The following is a 15,770-nucleotide window of genomic DNA, read 5'->3' as shown; positions in this document are numbered from 1 at the left end:
CTGATAAGTTCTATCACTATTTACTGAGCACGTCTTTGTATTGAACCTAGATATTTTTAAAAAAATTGATTATTTCTGAAAATGATATATTGTAGATTCCGACTCTTGAAAGTAGCTTGGCGCAGTTGTTCGGCATGCAAAATACTCAGTTCGGTGACGTCATAGAAGTTTGACGCAAGGAATCAGGCAATTCGGTTATTATCGTTTTATTTATGATTGCCTATAGTTAGTGTCCGTCCAAGGAATGTATAGTCTATGTATAATGTCTGTGCTAGAACAATCTTCGCAAACTTTCCTCACCAATGTTGAATATTCATCATCGTCTGTTCATTTTTATCTGGCATGTTTTTGTTATATTCTTATTTTACATTTTGCATGATAGCTGATTAACCCTATCAAATTTATAATCCAACCTCAGGACTCTTTCCTACGGTCCTTCAAAGTTTACATGTAATCCTTATGGGAGAAGATTTGTGAGCTGGCCCCACACATATATAAAAATCAACTGTTATAATCATTGCGTCATACAACAGCCGTCGGTAGATAGTAGACAAGAGTGTGTGCTGCTCCATAACTGCCCATGTATTTTATTCTAAACGCCCCGACTCAAAGCAAAATGACTGTTCTGTGTGTAACCATCCAGCAGTGCGGCCTCAGGTTAAAGACTTACATGCTCTAAAGACATTGCTTTGTTTCGATGCCTAATTGTGCTGCCTTCGGTGTTCAGAATTAATTGATTTTTAGTAAATTATTTATTTTGCAGTTGGAAAATTATCTATATAAATAAAATGCCGCATCGCGCCTCCTCAGGTGTGCATCCAGCTAAAGTTTGTCATGAGATGCATTAAACTAATTGGCGGTATGAAGTTCGCCAGGCAGCTAGTCATTGATAATTTTGGCAAATCATATGATTTGGTTAGTATTTATAGGCCTGGTTACACAAAGCCGGTTAAATTTTAACCGTGATTAATTTCACGAGAACTAATCAGAGAAGGCTTTTTTGAGAAGACGGCTTCTTAGATTGGTTTTCGTGGAATTAATCACGATTAAAATTTAACCGGCTTTAGTCTAACCGGCACATAAAGTTCTAAGACGTATGAGTGAATTAATGTTTAGTCCGGGCGCAAACTTCATTCCATGGTCATTTTTGAGTAACAGCAGTGGAAGATGTCTCACATTCTTCGTTAGGTCTAGCATACGCATAGGTAACAAGCAGCTAGACCTATGAAATCCATTTTTCATGACTACTTCAAGATAGAGACTTTCAAATTTGTCCCAATCTATAATATTCTATAGAATCGTCTCATTTGGACTACTTTTTTCGTGGTTAATTTAACTTTAAAAACTTAGAACATACACTTTTCGGGGACAATATTTCACTTTCTACTCTGTATATGTATTTGCAGTAGACATACACTAATATTATTGGCACAGTGTTGTAGAATATTTTCAAAGCTTCAAAATGACATCTGAATGAATGCCGTGCGTTCTACGGCGGGGGCGTCATCGGAAAAAGAGAGAAAAGTACTGTTTGCAGCGGAAAACACGCTTTTTTCACCATAATATGCCAAACCTAAACAATTAGAAAACCGTGTAACTCATGATTACTTAGAGGTGCAGGCTTGGAAATGGTACCAATCTCTTCTTAATGATGTGTAAAAAGAGAATATATGTGATAGCAATCTCAAAAATATTTGTAATCATTAAAAAACAAGATGGCGGAAAAATATGTCAATTTTTATTAAATCGTCTGTAATTCCATTAATGTTGAGGATATCGGATCAATTCAGCCATCTGGGGGCTCCAAAATAATCATACTACAATATTCGAAAGATTCATCTTATTCCAACAACTTATACAATGATAAATATAAATTCAAACTCTTGAAAACTGTGAATGTATTTAAAGTGAATAAACACTGATATTATTGGCACAGTGTTGTAGAAAATTTCTAAAGCTTTAAAATGACATATTAATCATCTCATTTAATCGTCTCGTTTGGACTACTTTTTTCGTGATTAATTCAACTTCAAAAACTTAGAACATACACTTTTCGGGGACAATATTTCACTTTCCACTCTGTATCTGTATTTGCAGTAGACATACATTAGTATTATTGGCACAGTGTTGTAGAATATTTCCAAAGCTTCAAAATGATATCTGATTGGATGCTGTGCGTCCATGTTCCACGGCGGGGGCGCCATCGGAAAAAGAAAGAAAAGTACTGTTTACTGTTTGCAGCGGAAAACAGGCTTTTTCAACTTAATATGCCAAACCGTGTAACTCATTACTCCTTGAAGGTACAGACTTCGAAATAGTATCAATCTCTTCGTAATGATGTGTTGAATGGGAATATTTATGATGGCAATCTTAAAAATATTTTTCATCATAGAAAAATCCAAGATGGCGGCTATAATTGACAGTTCAAGAAAGTGTCTGTTAATGATGGCCGCCATCTTGGATTTTTCATGATGACAAATATTTTTAAGATTGTTATCACAGTCATATATTCTCTTTTTAGTTTTTACTCATCATTAAGACGAGATTGATACCATTTCCAAGCCTGCACCTCCAATTAATCATGAGTAACACGGTTTTCTAATTCTTTAGGTTTGGCATATTATGGTGAAAAAAACGTGTTTTCCGCTGCAAACTGTACTTTTCTCTCTTTTTCCGATGACGCCCCCGCCGTAGAATGGACGCACAGCATTCTATCAGATGTCATTTTGAAGCTTTAGAAATATTCTACAACACTGTGCCAATAATACTAGTGTATGTCTACTTCAAATACATATACAGAGTAGAAAGTGAAATATTGTCCCCGAAAAGTGAATTTTCTAAGTTTTTGAAGTTAAATTAACCACAAAAAAGTAGTCCAAATGAGACGATTCTATAGAATATTATAGATGGGTTAATTCTAAAAACTGTGGTGGTAAAATCAATCTGATATCTCTCACAATAAATGAATAGCAAGCAATATATAAAATTTCTGTCAATAATGACCGCCATCTTGACTTTTTTAATGATGTCGAATATTTTCGTTGTTTCCATCATCAATATTCTTATTCGGCTTGTTGTAACGAAGAGATTGGGACAATTTAAAAGTCTCTATCTTGAATTAGTCATGAAAAATCAATTTTATAGTTCTAGCTTGTTACCTTATGCATGGAAAAATGCACCAGAAATCATGCAGGGTTTTCTTTGGAGGGCGTTGGAGAACACATTTGTTGACGTACAGCGCATGAAGATATATCGTTTTAAAGCTTACGAAACGATCTAAATTTTATAGATTCGAAACTTCTCGCACAAAAAAAGTTATAATGAAAAGAAATTTGATAAAAATTAGAAAAAAACGTTTTTTGGTCTTTTGAAGGTTATAACTAATAACATTTGCGTTTTAGAAGGAAATTTTATAGAACAAAATTTGTAGAGGAAGATCATTAAAATATTTTTATTCAAAAACGGTTGAATATCTTGAACGGTTATTGAAATACAAGTGATATAGCAAAACCCTAAAAAATGTGGCTGTCATCTTGTTTTGACTTATCATCATTACGATCCTTATTATGCTAGACCTAACGATGAAATTGAGACATCTTCTACGGCTGTTACTCAAAAATGACCTCGGAGTGCCTTTTTCATGACATTTGCGCCTGGACTATGATGATAAGTCGAAATCACAGGTAAAAACCTCAAAAACAAGATGGCCGCCGAAATTTTCAGGGTTTTGTTTTATCGCTTGTATTTTTATAATCGTTCAGATATTTAACGCTTTTTGCACGAAAATATTGAGAAAACCTTTCTCTACAATCCTTTTTGTATAAAGATTTTCTGTAAAACGTTTATTGAATCATTTATATCCTTCCAAAACGTTAAACAAACATTTCTCTTCATTTTCTCAAATTTCTTCCTATTATAACTATTTTATGCGAGATATGCAGGAAAATGTAGAATCTATAAAATTTAGATCATTTTTTCAGCTTCAAAATAAGTTATGTCAGATAACTTAATTATCTTGACATAACTTTAACAGATAGGTTATGCGCTGTTCGTCAATAAATGTTTTCTAGAGCGCCCTCCAAAGAAAGCCTTGCATGATTTCTGGTACGTTTTCGATACCCATGAGATAATTAGAACTATAAAATCTATTTTTTCTTGACTACGTCATGATAAATACTAGCAAATATTCGTCATCATTAATAAATTCAACATGGCATAATTATTTATATCGGTTGTTAGTCAGTAATAGTGAGAGATATCAGATTGATTCTACCACCAGAGTGCTTATAATTACTCAAACTATGATATTCGAGAGATTAATTTCATTCAAGTACTCTTTTTATTATTAATATAACTTCAAATGCTTGAAACATACATTTTTCGGGGACAAAATTTTACTTTCCACCCTGTAAATATTTTTTCAGTAGACATACACTAATATTTAACTCATTTAATATTTAACACTAACTATCACTTAGTTTGTTGTCCTATCCACATCTAGTGTAAAGAAGGTGCCTTTCCCTTGCATTTCGAGACTTACAAGCTTTCATGAATCGGCCATGTAAATCAGAATGCTCTATTCCTATTGTCTGCATGAATGTAGCGATCCTTAGTAAACTAACTCGATTATAATATAATTTAATAAAAAAATTGAATTTAGTATGTCAGGCATGCGTCTGTTGTATATTAATAACTTTACTGTAAATAGATTTGCATCATTGTCTATGTTCGTTCATTCATTATCTGCAATTGGAAAGTAAAAGTATTTTTTATACCTCTTCTTTGATGCAGTTCCGTTCTTTTTCTCCATGATTTATCATACTCCGAACTACATTACTATTACAGGGTGTCCACGCGGCGTGAAAACCGGGAAATCCGGGAATTGTACCTGAATTTCATTTGGGCGGGAAATGTACGGGAATTGTACGAGAATTTTGTCGAGATACGGGAATATTTTGACATTTCTGTCAACCATCTAATTTTATATTAATTAAGGACAGAGATGAAATTCAGCCAGTGGATGAGTGGTGTATTAGTGATGGGTGATACAGGTTGGTGTATTTATGTGGCGTTTTATAAATATATTGTATCAATACTGCGTTTTATCGGTGCCGTGTATCGATAGGTTCTATCGGAACGAGTAGGTTTTCCTTCGATATTCACAATTAAGGTATATCCACACTTGCCGAACCGAACCTCGAACAGCGCAGCGAACCTAGCAATTCGCTGCGCAGCGCGCCGTGCAGCGAACCGCTCAGCGATTTCAAACAATAAAATGCTTTCACGTGGTGAATACTTTTCAATTTTAATAGTGGAACACTCTGTTCTGTTTATTTATTTTACTAAGTTCGGCTTCAATTCATCAGTTTTCGTAGTGTCAATGATATCTGAAATAATTTCAAGACATAATAATATATGTTCCAATTACTGATTTTTTCTAAACATGTTTAGAATATTATTTGATTTGGATTCTCTTATCGTACTTTCTTGTGAATCAATAATTGATCATCCATTTTGAATCGATAGGTACTAAATAAATTAAAACCAATTAGAGTATTCAATCAAACAGGCTCTAGAATATTATAATATATTTGGTAACAGAAGTATTTAGAGTAGTTATAATAACTTATCACGAAAAAATTATATTATCCACCTTGCTCCGGTTCTGATCAGGATCATTTCAAATAAGCAGCATATTGGATAAACAGTTTTCTTCTGTTTTTTGTTTTTGATTATGTACCCGCAATGCGAAAACGGATTCTTTTATGTGTTTATATAATGCATTAATAAATTGTGAATCTATGATTTTTTTATTCAATTATAATTTGTTCAGTCCCTTTCTCATTTAAGTCACTGACTGACGCACTGTACAGTCGGCCGAAAACGCTGTGGAGTGTCGTGCAGAGTACTGTTCAGTAGTGTTCTAAATGTTGCAAGTCGATGGAAATAACACTCCCTTATTCCTTGATCAAAACTTTACTATTGACTAGCAGGTAGCAGGTAACCCGTGCTTTGCAAGGGTCTATTTTAAAACTTGACAAATTGAGAATTTAAAACAGACAATCCTACAGACAATCCTAGGTTAATTTAGAATCTATATGCAATATTTCAAGTTGATCAGTAGTTGAGACGTGATGATGCGTCAAATATAATTTTCCTATCCCGTACTAATATAAGTCAGCTCTTTACTTTATATAGTATAGATTGGTGGGTCTAAAAAGGTCCTATCCACCTAAGTAAGTTTTTTTTGTGTTGCCAAAACATAAACCAAACCAGACACCACCTTTTGGGGGAAATTATTCAACTCTACCCACTTTTTCGTAAAATAACAATGATCAATGTTCTTTCCAACAAAAATCGAAGGCAAGTGGAAAATAATATAATAAAGATGTCACTTTGTGAGTTAGTATATGATGAAGTATTTATTAAAATAAATAGGATATGGAAATTACAGTATCTATTCCAGTCAACTTAAGGTTAGTTAGCGAAATTAATTATTAGTTTAAAAATAACAAAATGATTATAATTTAAAAAAAAAATTGTCATCAATATTTCTGAGTTCTTGGTCATCAATATTTTAATATTGAATTTATCCAATTGTTAATTTTTCAGAAATTATTCTATTTTAATTTAACATTATTTATCGATTCCTATAAATGTATTTTCCATGACAATGAATTTTTCAAAATATAGATTATTAGAAGAGGCCTGTACTGCATCAATATTTGCGAAAGTATTCACATGTTTCCCACTTGTGGTGGATAGCCAAAATTGGACCGCAAGCTGCACGGCGAATTTTAATCGAGGGCTCTGATTGGCTGAAAAGTTCAACGTTCGGCGAACGGCGTAGAGAACGGTTAAAAGAGCGGCTAGTGGGGCGACGTACGGTTCGGTGAACTGCGTGGCGGTTGTTTAACAGCTGAGTGTTAACATAATGAAACATATGGCTGATGTTTGCTGCACGGCGGATAGTACGATTCGCTACGCTGTTTGAAGTTCGGTTCGGCATGTGTGGAAATACCTTTATATCCATTTGAGGCATAGTTCCGTATCTGGTGTAGGTATTATCGATGTTGAAATTATTGATAGTAAATCAAATCACACATATGTTTTTCTGAACCTAAAATGTTCTGTTTAATATTAGGTCCATTTCACACCAAAGCTGGGCCGGGCCGAGTCGAGCCGGAGGCGGATCGGCCGAGCGGAATCTGCCTGCGTTCGCACTGAAGCCGATTCACTCAGTAGGTTTTCTAGCCTTGTATTGAGAACTCACTACCTGGGAAGATCGAACTAAACTGAAAGAAGGCAGAATCCGCTTGGCCGAAAACGCTCGAGTTGGGCGTCAAGCCGACTGCGCAAATCAGCTCGGCTCGGCCCGGCGTTGATTTGAATGCTCCCGACTAAATCCTGCATAGTTAGCGCGCACGCGGATTCCTCTCGGCTCGACTCGGCTCAGTCCAGCTTTTTGGTGTGACACCCCACTTAGTCCAGTCAATATAGATATGAAAAAGGTGGTGTACTTTCAAAATAATATTGTAGTTCTGATTTTTCAATATATTGTTTGGATACATAAGAAAAGTCCAGAATCAATTTTTGCATGCAAAATTTCCTTGTGCTAGATGCAGAATGGCCCAAACACCTCGTATTTACGGTACATTTTCTAGTTTTCAGCTTATTTCCGCCCAATCCAGTCGGACAGTTAAATTTGTTCTCGCATTTTTTCAGATTATGAAATTCTGAATAAAATGAAATCACTTGGAGCTCTCTATATCTAATGTGTTCTGAGTTACAAAAACAAGTAAAATTTCAAAAAATAATCAATTTTAATGAATTATAGTTTTCAATCAACAATATCTTCTGATTGCCACAATTCAAATGTATAATTCAAAATCCCTTTGGGCGTAATTTCGTGCGCTCTCTGGACTCAGGTTGAAGAGCACAACATTACGCCCAGATGGATTTTGAATTATACATTTAAATTGTGGCAATTGGAAGATATTGGAAATTTTGCATGAAAAATTGGTTCTAGTTCTAGACTTCTCTAATGTATCCAAACAATATATTGAAAAATCAGAACTACAATATATATTGCAAACACCAATGTATATACCGGTAGTGACTGGACTATAATGTTTGAAAGAGTAAAGGGTAGGTTAGGGAGTTTCGTTTTTTCTTCTAAATTGCCTTTCTTATATTATTCGAAATAGTTATAATCGTATAATGGTGTTGCATTTTGATGAAAAGCATACTTGTGCACTTTTGAAACTTTTATTCAAGAATATTATATTTTTACAAATTGACCCCCCTTCTGAGTAGCCTGATTCAGTGGACACCCTGTATTAGGTTTAATTCTTTAGGCCTACAATTCTATACCAATTACTTCTATTTTCAATGCAATTCTTGCATTAATCTCAAGTTAGTGGAGACTAACTCTGGAGAGAGGATAAATTTATTGAAATCTTCAGCTTGAAGTCTTCATTGACTAGGCTTAGGTAGATGTGAATTCACTTTAGCAGGTAAGGAGCTAAGTAGTTCGGAGTATCATTTTGTTTGTTTCTATTTACTTTCCAATTAATTTTGGGGTTTTCTGTGATTTTTTATTTTTTAACTGTGATTGGCTTTTTCAGACCCCCCTCCTTACCCATCCTCTCCGAACACACACTCCTCGAATCCTACGAAAAAACTCAGCCCATCCAATTACTTCTTTAAATTACCATTACCGGTAATCTTACAAGGTAATCATGAGTTAAAATTTTAAGTATCTATTTTTAGAATAGAAATGTTGGTGGTTTTTATGTCACTCGCCTTTATTGAAATATTGATGAAACTATGAAAATGAAAAACATGAATGTGAAAATTCTATTTTCAATTGAAACATGTAAATATAAAATTTCCTTATGTCTCATCTCTAATAAAATCAATTCATATCACGCTAAATCTATCAATTTGGCTATTATTGCAATTATTTCTTAGTCTTCTATTTCAAAAAAGATTGTGTTATTTTCTTCAAGTAGATTTCTGACCATATACTTTCTAACCTGGATTCTGTCTGACTAACAGGCTAACGTTGAACAATACTGTACTAGTGGATTCTCTTCCACTATTAGTCTAACCAATACTACTCATAGTAGGCGAGAACCCAGGGTGAATGTAATGTGGTCGGAATAATGGTCCGATTTGAATTTTCAGGTCTATGAATTTCAAAATTATCAATTCATATATTCATCAAATTCATTAGTTAGTTGATCAATTAAATTCCATCCATCATTAGCTTTATATTTAAAAAAATTGGTCATCTACTATGAGTTATAAAAAAAATGATGGACAAATTTTGAGAGGGAAGCTGAGAAAGCTGTTGTAAATAATTTGAAATTTAGTTGTACAACTATAATTAGCCTGTTAGACAGAATCCAGGGTAGAAAGTATATGGTCAGAAATCTACTTGAAGAAAATAACACAATCTTTTTTGAAATAGAAGATTAAATCACAATCACTTTTATGCAAGAAGTGTATGCAATTGAACAATATATTTAAATTGAACTGTTAATATTATCTTCATTGATAAAAAATCCATAGTAGTTCATTTAATGTGCACTTGATAAATAGTGTTCCCAGCTACCTATTTTCCTTTATCGATATAGGGGTCCAAAAAATGTATATACCAATTAACAGTGAACCTAAAGAGAATAAAACAACGTACAAATAAAAATATAATCTGAGTACACTTTTTAAATTATTTCGTCACGAAATGTTTCGGCTATTTATCAAGTCAGATAATGTCATTATAAAAAAAAAATCAAATCAAAACTTTTTATTCGCAATTCAAACAATAAATTGAGGGTCTTGCCAAACCCGAAGGGTTTTCCTTACACAAGATAAATAAAGTTAGACAAAATAAATATGACACTTCAAAGATTTTAAGTATAAGATGAAAGAAAACAAATACAAATTGCAAAAAGAAAATTATAAATATACTTCAGATATTGATATAGAATTAATAAAAAAAAATGGAAAATAACGAAAATTTATTAGAAAGGAATGAAATAAAAAGGAAAAGGGAAAAATTGTTTTACACAAGTAATAATACATTTTTATTGTTGAGGCAGGCGGCAGTGACTATAAAAGGAAAATTTTAAAACATTTATCTTTATATATCAGATTTATATTTTTATCTATATTAAAGAAAAACTTACAACTATAAATTTCACTGTGTATTGTGGTTGAGTGGTTTGTCAAAAGATAGTGTGGCCTGAGTAGCCCGTATGTAAACTGTGAGGCCGTAGCGGCTTCGGGTGATGTAGCACGTGTCCTAGGTTAATAATACGCAAGCTATGAACAATTCACACAAAAATATTTTTTTCGCCATTTTTGTATTTTAAAATATAAAAAAGTAATAGCTAAGGCGCCTCCAACAAACAAATAATGTAATATAACAAGAGGAAGAGAGTTACTGAATCAATGGTGGGTGTGATGTATAAAACAAAAGAAGAAAACTAAAAAATGTTTTCATTATTACGTTATGATAACAAATGATAATAATTTCAAAACAAAAGGTTACTAACTTATTTATTATTGAAAACTAAAAAAAAAATGAATTTACAAAGTATTCAATCGGGTTACTCGCTAGGCTGTCTGTGGCTGCTCAATTAAATAAAAATAAAAAACTCATGAATATTGGGTTGAGCTAAAAATTACTATAATCTAAAATCCTACCTTATGTATGTCGGGTCCTCTGGTCAGCACCTCAGGTCTCGAATGGCAACCACTCCCGACGTTACATAAAAAATATAAATATGATATTCTTCAGGAGTATAACCTAAAGTGACTATTAATTCAATAAAACATTGGAGAACTCTAATAACAATATAATTTTATAAATGTATTTCACAGGTAAAATAATTTTGGGTTTATTAAATCAGAATTTGAGCTACTCGCTTAATGCACAACAAATAACTATGGTGTACCAAAAGAACCACTCTGGTCCAAGTGTATTATGGCCAACCAGAGAGCAATTTTGAATAGCCTACCTCAAGGGAAAATCACACTCAGTTTGATTATTGTTATGCATAAGATAAGCAGAAGTGTAATTGAATATCATAATACATTATGAACCAAGAAGACCATCAAAACAATCAGACAGTTCACCTTGAACGTTTAAAATATATGCATTGTTTATAACAGCCAAATTAGGAGTACCGTAGCTAGTGTTCTTTAAAATAGCATTGATGAACAAGTGTCCGAAACTGTACTGCTTATTCGTCATTTCCAAAGTGAAGGATAATGTTACTTAATTATTGATATCAATTGTTTCTACTACATGTTAGTTCACTGTTAGTATTTTCTTCTGTTACTTCACTGGAGCATTTTTTTCTCAATGAATAGTTTGCTAAAAAATATGAAGATAAATTAAAACTTTATTTTTAAATTTTTATTTTTCGATGAAAATTAAATGATTTCATTAATGGAGGAAAAGATGAATGTTATTTACCATGTGTCAAAATTGAAACAAATTTTCAATTCAAAAAAATAATCACTATGAACGTCCAAAATTAATATAATCTAAAATAAACTATTCAAATAGTTCACAATTTTTAATTTACTTGAAAATTTTATTGTTCAAGAAATCACGTCTTACTATTTGAACACCAGCTTTTATATTTTTATTACCAGCATGAATTGTGAAAATCCAAACACAGCTATGTTCGAGAAGAAAATACCTAATTAGAACCGTATGAATTAAAACCTGATATGTATGAAAGCCTCATTCGTTTTCGGCAACGAACCGAACCGAATGAAACCAAATGTGTGTGAAGCTAGCCTTACGTTGGAAACCAAAGCATAGAAGACACGTACAGTGTATCGCCTTTTTGCAATGGACAGATTGATTAAAATTTGGAGATGTGTCTTTCAAAATGAAAACAAGCTGCCGGCCACTGCGTTACCAACATATCTAATTTAAAAGTGTTATATGTACCCCACTGTATATTGCGATATAAATAATGAAATAGATGAAAATATTAGTTTTAATACCTTACTTAAGACCTAATTTTAATCTAATTTTTTTTTCAGCTAGCTAGATCCAACGGGAATGTTGGCCAGTATGTACCAGCGAGCTTACACAAAGTTTGTCTAACATGAACCATCTATTCTCTAAATGAAAGACCATGATCAGTGCTGTTTATATAGTGTCATAATTTCACAGAATTGTTCTATTTCAATTGCGAGTGATATTAGTTTAAGATTGATTTGACACTTCTTTCTCCGAACATTCGTTCAGAAATTTCAAAAAAATGTTTAATCGTATTGAAGTGATAATAATACTTGTTAGTTATAATGTAATCTCATTTCTCTTATAAATTCTATCTGTAGATCATGATTTGAATGAGAAAGAATGAATTGAACAATCATTAGAGTAATATAACAAGAAATAATTTGAATTCATTCTTGATTTTATGTATTGATGAGTGATATAGGAAGGAAAATACATTGACTGTATATGATGAATTTCATTTCGTTCCTCGTATTTGCTAGAAATTTGTATTTTTTCCACTTGTATTTTCTGTGTATCATGTTCAAATAATTTGAAAAAACTCTTGAGATCTCATGATATTGAACCAATGTATATAATTCTTTAGTGTAATAGTTGAAAATTCTAGCTTTTATCAATCCACAAGCCTTGTAGGATTATTACAAACCATCACAGGGTTAAATATATTAAGAATTGATTAAAGATATTATTTCAGATAACTTTAGAATTAAAGAAAGTTGTCACTGTTTAATTGCATGATATATCAAAGCTTGATATTAATTATTTTATTGCAGTGAATTATTAGTTGCATAATTTGTTCTTACTGTTCGTAGTGCGACTCATCAACTCTACCAAAGTAATAAGAAATCATTTCAATACAACTTGATTTTGGCAAAACTCAATCTTTGAATTATGCCTCGATTGATAGATTTGATATAAGCGGTTGGCTTGTATCAAATGTCTATAATTTATGATTGATACTCGTACAAAATGTGATTGATTTTGGTCTATCCATTATCATACAGAATAATTTATAATTCAGTAGTATTATTTGCTCTGAACAGTAAGTGCAATTCTATTTATGGTATTCTATTTTAATAATAGAATAATTTTATAATCATAACAACTTTAATAGGTACATAGTTTTAAAATATTTCATCACTACATTTATTATTTATTAGTTTGTCCATTTTTCCCCTATCAGTAGGACAAATACAATTATGTTTTGAAATGGATCAATATAAATTGTTATCTCCTAATAAGATTCTTTTTCGAGTTTTATTTGTAATAATTAAATATTTATTTATTTCTAATATTGATGAGGGATATTCCATTCCCTCGGTAGGCTACTGAGAATAATAATCATTGACAGTTGCGTTACACTGCAATAGAACAGTTTTACTATTCACTTTTTGAAATCAATGAAAATTTGTTTGGATTTATTAATATTTGTTATTTCATACTGTCCATAAATGAAATGATACAATGTTCTAATCATTATAGATTTTATTTTATTGCTGTTACTTCAAACTTGATGCATTGATAAATTTGTAATTTCTAAAATTGTAATAGGTTATTGAAGAAATAACCAGCCAAAATATAGCTGAAATCACTCCTTATTTGGTAGTTCAGCCTTAATATGTTGGTTTCACTCCAAAATTGGATTTACCAATCATTGGTTTTCGAACAATATTATTGTATTGTATCCCGAACAATATTATTGAAATAAGCTGAGCAACTGAAAAACAGTTTGTTTTTTTTTCTTTGACTGACTTTTTCCCATTTATGTCGGCATTCCATGATCGCAGTCTACTTCTTCACAAAAGCCTGTCCAATGTCTGCTCTCATTCTCTTGCAAGTTAGCCACTACTCTGTCTTTCCATCACATTTTTAGGAGGTGCATACAGATATACGCGCCGCGAACATGAGCAATTCACTGTTAATCAGCTGAATATATCTGTATTTTTACAGAAACAGTAAGATACAGTTATAAAAAGCTTGGCATTGGCTGATTAAAAGTGAATTCCTCATGTTCTTGGCGCATAAATCTGTACGCACCTTTTGGTCTACATCGTCCTCTCACTTCATCCAATACCAAATGTCACACTCTGACTAAACCACCTCATCCTCCTGCATTTTCTTACCCAGTGGACCAACCTTTACTGACCCTCTAATCAACTCAATCCTTTTCTTGTCTCTTCTTGTAATCCCACACTTTCATCTCATTCACTTCCATCTTTCTTTCCTGTCTCTTTGAAATGGGCCACGCTTCCGTTCCATACAGCTTAGTTGGCCTCACTACTCACTTATATACTTCATCCTTCATTTTACAATTCACTCTTCTATCACAAAGAAGAACACCCTTCATTCTTCCCCAGTTCATACATCCACAATTAATTCTATGCTGTATTTCTACAGGAAGCACTCCATCTCTCTGCACACTTGGGCCTCCCGGATACTTGAAACTCCCAACTGGTTGGAGTTGGCTTCCCAGTCCATCATTCCCAATTCCCAATTCCATGTGCTACTCTGTTTTTGATCGGCTAATTTTCAGTCAATAAAAATGAGCAACTGAAAGCCATTTCTCCGTTATATCTTGCTGAGAATATACTCAAGTCTATTTTAATTAAATTGAACATTTTATCAAAGTCTTTACTCCCAAATTCTGTCATGTAGGTACTATAAAATAAAATAATCACTGATGTTAGTTACTATGAGCGTATATCATTATTATACATGCTACGCATCAATTATCTTATTTATACAATAATTAATCTGTTTATTTTCTGAAGAAATTCAACTAAGGTTATTGCTCAATATATTCGGTTAAATATTAGCCTAAAATATAATGTTACCGTTGAAAATCAATGTAATCAATGTGTTATTATTATTTAGACGTTTATAATTGAAATTTTCAATATTCAAAGCACAAAGTTTTGAATATCATTATTTTAAGAAATTATAGTTCTTGCTTTTAAAAAATTCTATTCTTGGAAACAATATTTAATACCATTTGTGTTCTTAAATAATTGGTTAGTTGTTTTATTTGCTACTAATAATAATAAGAGTTAATTTTCGACTTTTGTGTGACTTTTCCAATGACTAAATTAATTTCTCACTTGAACACATCACTTTTTAGCTCTTGAACTATTGCTGTTAGGTACAAATTGTAAATTTCGAAAAATGTAAATGTCGAAAAAGGATAATATATGAACTTGCCCAGTGTGGAATGATTAGAAATATTTCAAGTGATGACTGTGTGTGTGTGTGTGCCTCTGCAAGTGTTATGGAGATTAATTTTACTATTGTATATAAATTTAATCAGTAATGTTGGTAATTTATTCGTTTTAGTTAACAGAATAAAATTTGAAGCATTATTGAATGATAGTGTAATTTATTGTTTCTCCTTTGATTGTTTGATAGATTTATTAGTTTGTGTAGAATAAGTTGAGACTTGGCCCTCCATCCGAAGAAATTACAGGGTTGCCAAATCGTGTAAAATTGCAACTTTCTCAAATTTCCATTTCAACGTCAGAATTGGATGTAGAATATCATCCCCGATATCCTAGTAGTAATAAGAAAGCCTCAGGGTTGAAGGATTAAAAGGATTTGAAATGTACTTATCTAATCGTTTTTCGTCTGTGATAATTTTAACATTGATATGCTTGCAAACTGATTGTATAGTCTTACCAAAAATCAAATTGCAACAGGCCTTAAAGAATGATACTTCAAATTTATTTTT

The 15,770-nt window shown here is 32.3% G+C and overlaps 1 protein-coding gene across 4 annotated transcripts in view; it reads left to right on the top strand.

The window, feature by feature from the left end:
• Positions 1-15,410, top strand: part of LOC111062309 (lysine-specific demethylase 4C-like) — a 67,661-nt gene extending 52,251 nt beyond the window's left edge. For 3 of the 4 annotated variants that reach the window (XM_039430765.1, XM_039430764.1, XM_039430768.1), the window contains 2 exons: positions 8,628-8,735; positions 12,070-15,410. In XM_039430765.1, coding sequence (XP_039286699.1) covers positions 8,628-8,726 — 99 coding nt within the window. In that variant the 3' untranslated portion in view covers positions 8,727-8,735; positions 12,070-15,410. The remainder of the gene's footprint in view (positions 1-8,627; positions 8,736-12,069) is intronic. The other variant, XM_039430766.1, reaches the window with a different exon arrangement.
• Positions 15,411-15,770: the final 360 nt, after the last annotated feature.

The sequence above is a fragment of the Nilaparvata lugens genome, chromosome 6 (assembly GCF_014356525.2).
Source record: "Nilaparvata lugens isolate BPH chromosome 6, ASM1435652v1, whole genome shotgun sequence".
NCBI classification, from domain to species: domain Eukaryota; kingdom Metazoa; phylum Arthropoda; class Insecta; order Hemiptera; family Delphacidae; genus Nilaparvata; species Nilaparvata lugens.
This window is presented reverse-complemented; position numbering and strand designations above follow the sequence as displayed.